At 44.0% G+C, this 13,891-nt stretch overlaps 1 protein-coding gene across 1 annotated transcript; it reads right to left on the bottom strand.

The window, feature by feature from the left end:
• Positions 1-7,914: 7,914 nt before the first annotated feature.
• On the bottom strand, positions 7,915-13,829 carry LOC140453366 (uncharacterized). Its single transcript, XM_072547934.1, has 2 exons — positions 13,749-13,829; positions 7,915-12,804 (listed from the first exon to the last, which is right to left on the bottom strand). Exon 2 carries the CDS (start codon positions 12,782-12,784, stop codon positions 10,373-10,375), a length of 2,412 nt encoding a protein of 803 aa, XP_072404035.1. The 5' UTR covers positions 12,785-12,804; positions 13,749-13,829; the 3' UTR covers positions 7,915-10,372.
• Positions 13,830-13,891: the final 62 nt, after the last annotated feature.

The following is a 13,891-nucleotide window of genomic DNA, read 5'->3' as shown; positions in this document are numbered from 1 at the left end:
GACAAACTTTAGATTTTTGCGTGCTTGTTATGCCCCACCTGGCAAGCCCCTTGCCTGGCGCTAGGTTAACACTATCTGCAGTAGTCTACTCTTTATCAGGCAATAAATACTCACATATGAACATAAATTGGCAGTGGAGTAGGAAAGCTGTCCGTGCTAATATGTCATCCTCAACCCCATCAACACTCATTTCTGAATGATGCCATCTTTTAAATGACTTTTGGAAAACTAAGTGCACTACAGCTCCTTGTTCCTCTTCCTCTGCTCTGTTATGTTCTTAAAAAGCTTTCTAATAAACTTTCATCAATATTTCCTTTCCATAAACTCACGCAGGAAAGTGGAGTTGAGGGATCATCATATAAGCCATGATTTCATTGAATGGCTGAGTAGACTCGATGGGCTGAATGGAATACTTAAACACCTGGTGTCGATGCCTACTTGGTCTAGTACAGTAGAGGAGAATCACTTGCTTGTCTTGTAGTTAACATGAAGTAATTGATTGCCTGTTGGGAACTAGTTACAGGTTACATTGATATGATAGACTCGTTACTGAACTTTGAAGAAGACCAGCTGTTTGATGTCACTTCTTTCAGGTCCTATGCCATTCATATGACGTCACCATAATGGATCATATTATGGTGCTTCTCCGTATTAACCCTTTTAAACCTTTACACAACAGTGACAATCTTATTGCTCCTTCACTTAAGTGGAAGTAATTTCTGCATCTGCTTTTTCTTTTTGCAGTCTGTGTTTTTTTCAACTAGGAGCGGGAACCCAGAAGTCATCAACAGAGGCTTCTGGGAAGGTAAGGAGTTTGAGTGGAGAAGGAACCCGAGACACTACACGTATAGTGTCTCCCATCCTCCCTCCTCCTCTAACCTAAAAAAAAGGACTCAGTCGGCTGAACAGGTAAGCTACTTAGTGTTCTTGTTTAGGAGACTAAGTGTAGAGTTATGGCAACGCAGGCAGTGGAATGTTCCTCCTGCAGGATGTATGAGGGAGGGGTGACCACCGATGCTCCTGCCGACTTCACCTGCAGGAAGTGCAGTCAGCTCCAGCTCCTCACAGAACGCGTTAGGGAACTGGAGCTGGAGTTGGATGAACTGAGGATTATTCGAGAGGGTGAGAGGGTGATAGATAGAAGCTACAGGGACATAGTTACGCCAGAGAACAGAGGTAGCTGGGTAACAGTTAGAGGTGGGAAGGGGAAGAAACAGGCAGTGCAGGGATCCCCTGTGGTCGTTCCCCTCAACAATAAGTATACCGCTTTGGATACTGTTGGGGGGGACGGCCTGGCAGGGGTAAGCTGCAGTGACCGGGTCTCTGGCACGAGGTCCGGCTCTGAGGCCCAGAAGGGAAGGGAGGGGAGGAGGAGATTGCTAGTTATAGGAGACTTTATAGTTAGAGGGACAGACAGGCGGTTCTGTGGACATGGGCGAGACTCTCGGATGGTTTGTTGCCTCCTGGGTGCTAGAGTCCGAGACGTCTCGGACCGTGTCTTCAGATTCCTTAAGGGGGAGGGTGTGCAGCCAGAAGTCATGATGCACATTGGCATCACATAGGTAGGAAGAGGGGTGGGGAGGGCATTCAGGAGCTCAGGGAGTTAGGCTGGAAGCTAAAAGCTAGGATGGACAGAGTCGTCATCTCTGAGTTGTTGCCGGTGCCATATGACAGTGAGGCAAGGAATAGGGAGAGAATGCAGTTGAACACGTGGCTGCAAGGATGGTGTAGGAGGGAGGGCTTCAGGTATTTGGACAATTGGACTGCATTCTGGGGAAGGTGGGACCTGTACAAGCAGGACGGATTGCACCTGAACTAGAGGGCACCAATATCCTGGGGGGTAGGTTTGCTAGCACTCTTCGGGGGGGATTAAACTAATTTGGCAGGGGTGTGGGATCCGGACTTGTAGTCCAGCAAGTAAGCTAGCTGTGTGTCAGGATGTCCAAGAACGTAGGGAGGCTGTGGAGAAGGTAGCACTGACAGGGAATACTTGCGGACACAGAGAGGGGTTCACGTGTGTATACTTCAACGCAAGGAGTATCAGAAATAAGGTGGGTGAACTTAAGGCGTGGATCGGTACCTGGGACTACGATGTTGTGGCCATCACGGAAACGTGGATAGAAGAGGGACAGGAATGGTTGTTGGAGGTTCCTGGTTACAGATGTTTCAGTAAGATTAGGGAGGGTGGTAAAAAAGGAGGGGGTGTTGCGTTTCTAATTAGAAATGGTATAACGGCTGCAGAAAGGCAGTTCGAGGGGGATCTGTCTTTGGAGGTAGTATGGGCTGAAGTCAGAAATAGGAAAGGAGCAGTCACCTTGTTGGGTGTTTACTGTAGGCCCCCCAATAGCAGCAGAGATGTGGAGAAACAGATTGGGAAACAGATTTTGGAAAGGTGCAGAAGCCACAGGGTAGTAGTCATGGGCGAGTTCAACTTCCCAAATATTGATTGGAAGCTCTTTAGATCAAGTAGATTGGACTGGGCGGGGTTTGTGCAGTGTGTCCAGGAAGCTTTTCTAACTCAGTATGTAGATTGTTCAACCAGAGGGGAGGCCATATTGGATTTGGTACTTGGTAACAAACCGGGACAAGTGATGGGCTTGTTAGTGGGTGAGCATTTTGGTGATGGTGACCACAATTCTGTGACCTTGGTTATGGAGAGAGATAGGTGCGTGCAACAGGGCAGGGTTTACAATTGGGGGAAGGGTAAATACGATGCTTCAAGACAGGATCTGAGGAGCATAAATTGGGAGCATAGGCTCTCAGGGAAGGATGTCGTTGAAATGTGGAACTTTTTCAAGGAACAGATACAACGTGTCCTTGATATGTATGTACCTGTCAGGCAGGAAAGAAATGGTCATGTGAGGGAACCTTAGTTGACGAGGGAGGTTGAATGTCTTGTAAGGAGGAAGGAGGCTTACATAAGATTGAGGAAACAAGGTTCAGACAGAGCATTGGAGGGATACAGGATAGCCAGGAGGGAGCTGAAGAAAGGGATTAGGAGAGCTAAGAGAGGGCATGAAAAATCTTTGGCGGGTTGGATCAAGGATAACCCCAAGACCTTTTATGTGTATGTGAGAAACATGAGAATGACGAGAACGAGGGTAGGTCCGATCAAGGACAGTGGTGGGACACTGTGTATTAAGTCGGAAGAGATAGGAGAGGTCTTGAATGAGTACTTTCCTTCAGTATTTACAAATGAGAGGGACCGTATTGTTGAAGAGGAGAGTATGAAACAGACTGGTCAGCTAGAGGAGATACTTGTTAGGAAGGAAGATGTGTTGGGCATTTTGAAAAACTTGAGGATAGACAAGTCCCCCAGGCCTGACGGGATATATCCTTGGATTATGTGGGAAGCAAGAGAGGAAATTGCAGAACTGTTGGCAATGATCTTTTCGTCTTCACTGTCAATGGGGGTGGTGCTAGAGGACTGGAAAATGGCGAATGTTGTGCCCCTATTCAAAAAAGGGAATAGGGATAACCCTGGGAATTACAGGCCGGTTAGTCTTACTTTGGTGATAGCTGAAAATGTGTTGCTGGAAAAGCGCAGCAGGTCAGGCAGCATCCAAGGAGCAGGAGAATCGACGTTTCGGGCATGAGCCCTTCTTCAGGAATGAGGAAAGTGTGTCCAGCAGGCTAAGGTAAAAGGTAGGGAGGAGGGACTTGGGGGAGGGGTGTTGAAAATGCGATAGGTGGAAGGAGGTCAAGGTGAGGGTGATAGGCCAGAGTGGGGGTGGGGGCGGAGAGATCAGGAAGAAGATTGTTCATTTTGGAAGGACAAATAAGAAAGCGGAATACAGGGTTAACGGTAGGGTTCTTCGTAAGGTGGAGGAGCAGAGGGATCTTGGGGTCTATGTTCATAGATCTTTGAAAACTACCGCTCAGGTGGATAGAGCTTGTAAGAAGGCCTATGGTGTATTAGCGTTCATTAGCAGAGGGATTGAATTCAAGAGTCGTGAGGTGATGTTGCAGCTGTATAGGACCTTGGTAAGGCCACATTTGGAGTACTGTGTGCAGTTCGGGTCGCCTCATTTTAGGAAAGACGTGGAAGCTTTGGAGAGGGTGCAGAGGAGATTTACCAGGATGTTGCCTGGCATGGAGAATAGGTCATACGAGGATAGGTTGAGAGTGCTAGGCCTTTTCTCATCGGAGAAGGATGAGGGGTGACTTGATAGAGGTTTATAAGATGATCAGGGGAATAGATAGAGTAGACAGTCAGAGACTTTTTCCCCGGGTACAACAGAGTGTTACAAGGGGACATAAATTTAAGGTGAAGGGTGGAAGGTATAGGGGGGATGTCAGTGGTAGGTTCTTTACCCAGAGAGTGGTGGGGGCATGGAATGCGCTGCCTGTGGGAGTGGCAGAGTCAGAATCATTGGTGACCTTTAAACAGCAATTGGATAGGTACATGGATAGGTGCTTAAGCTAGTACAAATGTTCGGCACAACATCGTGGGCCGAAGGGCCTGTTCTGTGCTGTATTGTTCTATGTTCTATGTTTAACCTCAATTTAGACCTCTATCTATTAGATCATGCTTCTGCATTGTTTCTTTTTGAAGTAAAAAGACCCAGCTAATGGCATGGCATCTGGAGCCAGTTAGAAAATGATCGGGTGCAATCATTGATTCTGTTCCATGATCAAAACTTTACATAGAAAAACGTATGAAATGGAGTCCAGGAAGGCAGAAGTTGATTGATTATTCATTGGGATATATCAAGAGTATAGGACATATCCTATGACATTTCCGAGGTATTGGAACTCAGTAGATGAATTGTAATGCCTGTTTATGATCCTGTTTGTCTTATATTCTTATGCACTATATTAATGAACAGTGACACCTAGTGCTCGATTGGCATGATGTGTCAATACTAATACCTGTATCACAAAGCATGACGTTTCTTCAGCTGATAAATAACAAGATGAAGTTATCTGCTCTGATTTCTTGCATATTGCCTAAGATGCATGATCATGGTCTCAAGACAGAAGAAAAAGCTTACACATTAACAATAATCAGTTCAAGAAAGTTATCTGTCCATGAATTACCATGTGTGAGATAATTTCAATGATGTAGTACTTCAGTGTACCAAAGTTTCCCATGAAGCTTCACAGGAGCATAAAGAGCCAAGTGTTAACTCCAAATCGATGAACCAGACATTAGAACCAGTGACAATCAATGAGCAATTTTCTCTAAAGACAATAATTAGGTGCTAAGGGACGGAACTTCCTCCACCTTCATACTCTCTCATTCTCACTTGCTACTGCCATGTGGCTACCTCACTCCCTCTAATTCCACAGGAATGGGACTGCCTCCTAGCAGCTTCACAGACCTGATGTTGCTATCCTCCCACTCCCCAATATGACTTTTTCCACTCCCCAAAACAAAGAGGATTATAAACTGGCATTACAATTCATCTACGGAGTTCCCACTCGATCACTAGTGCCTGCCTTCTGCCTTTACCCAATCTCCAGGTGGGTGAGCCTCTTGTTGCTTTACTTGCCATGCTTCTGCTTGTCTGTCTCGAGGCCTTGCTGCAAGGAAGCAGGTAAAGAGAAGTGTGACTGCAAGGAATGCAACAAGAGATTCATCAAACAGGAGGTGGGGGTCAGCTTGCAGCAGGAGAGAGGCATCTGGGTTTGAGCAGGAGTGGAGAGAGGTATTGAGCATCAAGAAGCAGGAGCAGGTAAAATGGGAGTGACAGGAATGCTACCATAGTTGAGAGCGGGAACATCCAGGATGGTCCACACGGGGAAAGCTATTCAGGCAACAAAGGAATATTGTTAATTTGTATATTTCTTGTATTTAGCTCAGATTAAAAATCATCTAGACTCCAAATGTTAACTTACTCCCTCCATGGATGTTGCCTGACCTGCTGTGATTTCCGGCCCTTTTCTCTTTTCAGTACAAATTTCAGCATCTGCACTAACTTCTTCCTCCTTTCATTTATATTGTTCATTTATTTTAGTTTTATTCTATAAGTGTCTACCAATTTTTTCAGCTCAAGCTGTTATGTCCATGCAGGTTTTTCTATCGATTTTTCATTCCTAACAGGACTATTTAGAGAAAGTGAAAAAATTCTTGGGACACTTTCCAGAAGTTCAAAGGAAAAGTGCTGTTGAGTTCTGACTGACATTATATCACAGCATCTGAATGGAATGGTTAATCCTATAATGGCATTCATGGTGCTTCTTGATGAAAACTTGACTTTGATCTGTTTATCTCATCCTGAGAGGTTTTCAATACAATGCACTTTCTTTTGCCACTGTGTAACCCTGAGACTATCGCTGTATCCAAACCTGTAAGTGAATGCACAGCACTAGTAAACTTGTAATGTAGTGAAAAATGTGAAGTATGGAAATAAATACCATTGTACTTAAGCATGATGTAAACACAATGTGTACTGACAAGGCACTGCTTGGCAGACTTACTCAGATAATATTTTGACACAAATCATACTGATACCATTTCCAGGTAAAGCATCTAAAACCACACATCAATTGGCGCTCCATTTAATTCTACTGGTTCCAGCTTGACTGTCAACTTATAGAGTCATAGATGTTTACAGCATGGAACAGGCACTTTGGTCTAACTTGTCTATGCTGCCCAGTTTTGACAATTAATCTAGTCCCATTTTCCTGTATTTGGTCATATCCTTCCATACCTAGCCCATCCATGTATCTGTCCAAGTTTCTTAAATTATAAAATTGTATTTGTCTCCACCGCCACCTCTGGCAGCCTGTTCCAGACAATCACCACCCTCTGTGTGAAAAAAATTGCCTCTCTGGACCCTTTTACATCTCTCCTCTTAAACCTATGCTCTCTAGTTTTAGACTCCCCTACCATGGGGAAAAGCTGTTAGCTATCTACCTTATCTATGCCTCTCGTGATTTTATAGACTTCTATAATGTCACATCTCAGTCTCCTGCACTCCAAGGAAAAATATCCCAGCCTATCCAACCTCTCCTTATAACTTAAACCTTCCAATCCAGGTAGCATCATGGTAAATCTTTTCTGCACTCTTTCTAGTTTAATAATACCCTTTCTATAATCGGACAACCGGAACTGCATGCAGTACTCCAAATATGGCCTTACCAACATCATGTACAGCTGCAACAGACATCCTGACTCCCACACCCAATGCTCTGACTGATGAAAGCAAGCATCCTGAAAGCCTTCTTCACCACTCTGCATACCTGACTCCACTTTCAGAGCTATGAATCTTGGAGGCGAGAGATAATTAAGGACAATGCCATGGAGCAATTTTAAATACTTATTTTAAAATTGCAGTCAATGCATGTCAGTTAGAACAACGGTGCTGGGTGAATGAGAATTTATACAAGACAAGCAAAATATTTTGAATGAATTGGATGAGAAGGCAAACATTGACACAATTGAGTTTGGAGATAACAAAAGCATTGTTGAAGATTTCCACAGCAGATAGGCTGGGGTTTTGGTGAGTGATAGGTCAGAGTTGCAAGTAGATGATCTCTGGATATGGAGTTAAAATCTTGTTTCAGCTGAGGCTGTGATCACTGTGGTTCTGCCTAAAACACTGGCTAGGAGGGAGATGGAACAGACAGCCAAGTATCAGAGTTTAAGATGAAGGAAACCAAAATCAATTAGTTTGGTCTTACAAAATACTTAACTACGGTAATGCTGCATCTGTAATCCTGACATTAAAGCCTAGTTTAGTTAGAGCATGGAGATTATCTCACACGGTACGAAGTGCAGGAAACTATGTTCTGCATTTTTTTTCATGGCTAACCAACTGTAATAGCATGGATATGATTTGGTTAAAAATATATTTGGGCAAAAAAAATGCATTGAACTTCATTTCCTGATATGAACAAAGTTTTCAATGATATTTAAAAAAGTCAAGTGACACCATGATCATCCCATATTAAACATGGACTAGACACTAATGAAGAAATTATGTTTATTGTCACACACGAACATGAGTAAAGCGAAAAGTGTCAAAAGTCGCCATTTCCGGCGCCATTTTAGGTACAAAGATACCTGGGTGCAACATCTTAGGTATAAATTTTTAAAAATGAAAAAATACAGTTAAAAGATCAGCATTATACCACCCTAGGTACAAAATCTTAGGCATAAATTAGAAAAATAAAAGTAAAAGTTCATTTCAGTCCTAAAGTTCTAAAGCAGGGAGTGCTCACTCTGCTTCCTCACGGCCAAGAGTCCACTGAGTCCATGCTGGGCTTACTGAAATTATTGAATGATACTAAGTAACGGAAAACAAAACAGCAAGAACAATGCAATCCAAGGAGAGAGAAAAGAAAAACAAGCATCTTGCAATTACGAGAAAACAAGGAAAAACAATGGAAGTTGACAACACAGTAACAACTGCCTTTTTAGATTAAAAATAGAACATACATAATGTATATTGTTATTGAAAATATCACATTTGTGGGATATCTCATGCTTTGCGATCACAAATTTCAAATTTCTATATTAATAGCTCTGCAAATGATGTTTTAAAAATAATTTACTGTTCTCGTAACAGACATTAAAAAAAGGACCCAACCCATATCTTTCAATGGATTTTGCCCTTACAAAATTTAAAATCAGCATGAGAACAAAAATAAGTTCTGCCGGCAGTAACTCTAGAATATCAGGCAGCATTTCAACCAGAAATTCAGTCCCAGCTCGGTGAACATACCAACGATTACAACTGGTATTGAGCTACAAATCTTTACACAAATCTTGAATACATAAAATTGCAGTATGAATTCAGCTAAAAAAAGGAAGAAATTAAAGTATGAGAGAAAACTAACTCATAATATATATGCAATAACTTTCAACAGCTATTTGAAAAGGAAAACTAAGTAAAGAGAGTAATGATCCTCCAGAAAGAGTTTAAAAGAATAAGAAGTGTTCGCATTGAAACTGATAGGATTCTTATGGATCTTGACAGGGTAAATACTGAGAGGATGTTTCCCCTCATGGGAGAATCGAGGACCAGAGGACATTCTCAGAATAAAAAGGGCACCAATTTAAAACTAGGAGGAGAAACTTCTTCTCTTTGGATCTCCTTGTCATAGACTGCTGTGGAGATAGAGACCTTGTGTATATTTAAGGCTGAGATAGATAGATTCTTCATCAGAAGAGGAATCAAGCAGTATGCAAAAAACGGCAGGAAAACGGAAGTGAGGAATGTTGAATAAACCATGGTCCTATTGAATTGCACAGCAGGCTCGAGGGGTTGAACAGTCTACTCCTATTTCTCAATATCTCACAAATTGTGTTTTCTCTCCCCACAGATACTGCCAGACTTGCTGAGTTTCCAGTAATTGCTGTTTTTATTCAAGACCTTCAGCCTCAGCAGTTCCTTTTATTATAAATTTTCCCCAGAGTCTGAGATGGGACAGGTTGGATTATTTATCACTGTCATATGCACCAAGATACAGTGAGGGTATTATTTTGCGTGCTATTCAGACAGATCATACCATACATAAATAATCAGATAATTTAACAGAATGCATTATTACATTCATCTCTCTCTGCAGCTGTAAGTATTGCAATGGTCCATTCAAAGGGCTGATAACAACAGGGAAGAGGTTATTTTTGAATCTGTTGGTACATGTTTTAAAACTTTTGTATTTTCTCTCTGACAGAAAAGTGGAAGCAAATGTAACAGGGGTGGGACCGGTCTTTAATTATATTGGCTCCCTTCCTGAGGCAGCAGCATGTATAGACAGAATCAATGGATGGAAGGCTGGTTTATGTAATGAACTGGGCTACGCTCACAACTCTAATTTCTTGTGGTCTTGGGGAAGAGCAGTTGCTGTACCACGTGGTGATGCATCCAGAAAGGATGCTTTCTATGGCACATCTATAAAATTAGAGTCCTTTCAGAGATGCTGAATTTCCTTAGCCTTCTGAGGAGGTTGAGGTGTTGTTGTGCCTTCGCGACACAGTAAGATAAATTGTTATTGATCGTCACTCAGGAACGTGACACTCTCAACCATCTCCACCTCGGCTCCACTGACGCACACAGGGGAGTATTTCCACTCTGTTTCCTGAATTCAATGAGTAGCCCCTTCATTTTGCTAACATTGACAGACAGATTGTTGTCTTTAGACATGTCACTAAGCACTTGCTTTCCTGTACTCTGTCTCGTTATTTGAGATCTAACCTAAAATGATCATGTCATCAGCAAACTTGTAAATGGAGGTAAAGCAGAATTTGGCCACACAGTCATGAGCGTATAAGAAGTATAATAAGGGGCTGAGTACACAGCCTTGTGGGGTACTGGTGTTGAAGATTATGGAAGAGAATCATTGCCTATCCTTTACTGATTGTGGTCTGTGGGTGAGGAAGTCGAGGATCCAATTAGAGGGAGGGACAGAGTGCTAGGTCTCAGAGTTTAGACAGGAGTTTGATTGGAATTATGGTGTTGAAGGCTGGCCTGTAGTCAATAAGTCTGATGTAGTTATCCAGACGTTCAAGGGGTGAGTGTAGGCCCAAGGATGCGGCATCTGTCGTGGGCCTGTTGCGACGATAGATGAATTGTAAAGGATCACGGCAATCTGGGAGGCTTGAGTTGATGTGAGCCATGACTAACCTCTCAAAGCACTTCAGAATTACGGATGTCAGTGTCACCGGGTGGTAGTCATTGACACATGCTGCTTCATTTTCCTTTGGCATCGGGGTGACAGTGGTCTTCTTGAAACAGATGGGGACTTCAGATTGTAGCAAGGAAAGGTTAAAGATGTCTGCGAATACTCCCGCAAGTTGGTCTGCACAAGATGTGAGTGCACGGCCAGGGATTCCATCGGGGCCAGTCACTTTCTGTGGGTTCACTTTTAAAAAGGCTGATCTAACGTCTGCAGCAGTGATTGTGGGTACAGGTGCACCCGAGACTATCGGTGCAGTGGACAGCGTTTCACTGATCTTCTGTTCAGAACAAGCATAAAATGCATTATGTTCATTGGAAAGGGATGTATTGCTGCTAGCAATTCTATTTGACTTTGCTTTGTAGCCTATTAAGTCATGTAGGCCTTGCCACAAATGTGAAATGTTCATGTGGTTAGTTTGGGACTCTAGCTTAGTCTGATACTGTCTCTTGGCATCTCTGATGGCTTTACGAAGGTCATACCTTGATTTCTTGTATAGGTCAGGGTCACCAGATTTGAACGCCTCAGACCTGGACTTCAGTAGAGAGTGGATCTCCGAGTTCATCCATGGTTTCTGATTGGGGAACACTCGGATTAACTTCTTTGGCACGCAGTCTTCTACACACTTACTGATGAAGTCTGTAACAGTAGTGGCATACTCATTTAGGTTGGTCGCTGAGTTCTTGAATATGGACCAGTCCACTGATTCGAAGCAGTCTTGTAAGAGCTCATCCGTCCCATCAGACCAGCACTGCACGACTTTCTGCACTGGGTCCTCACGCTTCAGTTTCTGCTTGTAAGCTGGGAGAAGGAACACAGCAGTACGGTCTGATTTTCCAAAATGTGGGCGGGGTATGGAACGGTAAGCATCTTTGATGTTTGTGTAGCAATGGTCAAGGATGTTTGGACCTTTGGTAGGACAGGAGACGTGTTGGTGGTATTTTGGTAGGACACTTTTGAGATTGGCCTGGTTGAAGTCACCAGCTATAATGAACAAGGCCTCGGGGTATTTCGTGCTAAGTCTATTTGTAACGGTGTATATTTCATGAAGTGCACTCTGCACTTCTGCATGGGGTGGGATGTAAACTGCTGTCAGGATAGCACAGGTGAACTCCCGTGGCAGGTAATAGGGACGGCACTTCACCGTTAGATATTCCAGGTCTGGGGAGCAGTAACTCGCCAGGGTCGCCACGTCTGAGCACCAAGAATTATTAATTAGGAGGCAGACTCCTCCGCCCCTTGCCTTGCCAGAGGACATCTTGCGGTCCATCCGGTGAACTGAGAAACCCTCAGGTTGTAAGGCACAGTCAGAAATAGCAGGACTGAGCCATGTATCCGTGAAACAGAGCACACAGCAGTCTCTGAATTCTCTTTGGTAGATGAGTCTTGCTTTAAGTTCATCTAGCTTGCTTTCAATAGCTTGGATATTTGTCAGGAATATACTGGGGAGGGGAGACTTGAAACCACGTTGTTTCAGTCTCACCTGTAGACCAGCACGTCTTCCCCGTTTCCTGGGTTGGTGGCTGCTTCTGGTCAAGTCTGAGAATTGGTGAGGGCTGTCTACCATTCCAGAAGGTAAGTGGGTGCATTTGGTGGGGTCCTGGGAATTTGTCGCAGCCGCTAGTGCTCCAGGGGGCCTTGCAGTTTGTCTGGTTGGGTTTCCTCCATGTCGGGTCTCCGTGAGGTCAAGTCTTGTTCCCGAAGTGGTCAGGCCTCGGTATTTGTTTTCCACACAGTCGAGTTGGTTGGCCCTCCGACATGCCTGTAGGTGTCTGGTCCCTCGAGTCACCGTGAGGTCAGGTCTTGCTCCCGAACTGGTCAGGCTTCGGTGATGGTTCTCTATGCGGTTGGATTGGTTCGGCCTTTGAGAAGCCGGTAAGTATCTGGTCCCTCGGGTCACTGCAAGGTCAGATGTTGTTCCCAGGTTGGTCTGGTGTGCTTTATGTCGGGTCCTCGTGAGGTCAAGTCTTGACCCTGAACTGGTTGGGCCTCCTTGAATTTGGCTTTCCGTGTCGCCAGGTCTTTTTCCCAGGCTGGCTGGGCCTCGATGTCTGTTCTCCACATGGTCCAGTAACTCGGATCTTTGAGAAGCCGGTAAATGTCTGGCCCCTCCAGGCTTGCGGTAACAGTTCCAATGTTGGCTGTTGGGCTCCATCAGTCGAAGGACCTCCAGACCTAAAAGTAGATTTAATAGAATATTGTTAGTAATTCTGACAGACTTAGAATTGAGGTTTAAAAAGGTAGAATGACTATAACAGAAGAAAGAACAAGATGTCATCCAACTGTATGGGGAGATGTTATGTGTACACTTGTTAAAGCACCACATGGAGTCCAGACTATGATTTCTAACAAACAGCTGTCTGAAAGTGCTCCCTCTAATCCTTTCCAATGCTCAGCTAGGATTTACGAACCGATATAGAAATGATTTGGAGTATAAAAACTAAAAGAACTGCTGATGCTGTGAATCAGAAACAAAAATAGAAATTGCTGGAAAAGCTCAGCAGATCTGGCAGCATCTGTGGAGAGAAATGAGAGTTAATGTTTCTGGTCCAGTGACCCTTTCTTTGAACACAAATTGCAGTATCGCTGCCCAGAAGAGCAAATGGAAAGGTGTAATCACCAGTAAGGATCAACGGTCACCTGGAGTTGCCTGTTAAGAGGCCAGTGCCTATGCTGGCTCAGGGCTATGACCCACTCCAGCTTGGACACGGTGGCTGCAGGGGAGGAGGTGATGTAACCCTGAACCAAAACTTTGACCAATATCCAACAGCAACAGCACCTGGAGGAGCATTAGGTGGGAAACGGAGGAAGAAAAATAAATAAAAACAACTTGTCACAAAGAAGAAAAATAAAATGATGGACTGCTGGACCAAAATACTGAAGCTATTGCAGTAACATAAACACAGATCCAAAATGGCGCCAGTACATAACACGCAAAACAATATTTTTCACTGTACTTCAGTACAGGTGACAATAATTAATATAATCTAGAATCTGCCTGGGACAACTCACTGAGTCACCTCATTCCACTTTGAAGCGGGTTGAAAGTATGTTTTGCTTACTGATTCTGAGGGGGAAGCGAAGGTGAAGAGAGCTGAGGAAAACCAAGGGTTAGTTACCGGTTTCTCTCAAACACTCGGCTCTCTCTGGAGCTCTCACCAAATGGCTGCCGCGCCGTCCAGCCCCATCCCCGCGCCTGCACCAACATGGCGGCAAGGAGCTGCGCCCCCATTGGTCAACGTGCCCTTGTGACGCGGATTCT

This window comes from Chiloscyllium punctatum, chromosome 27 (genome assembly GCF_047496795.1).
Source record: "Chiloscyllium punctatum isolate Juve2018m chromosome 27, sChiPun1.3, whole genome shotgun sequence".
NCBI lineage: Eukaryota > Metazoa > Chordata > Chondrichthyes > Orectolobiformes > Hemiscylliidae > Chiloscyllium > Chiloscyllium punctatum.
This window is presented reverse-complemented; position numbering and strand designations above follow the sequence as displayed.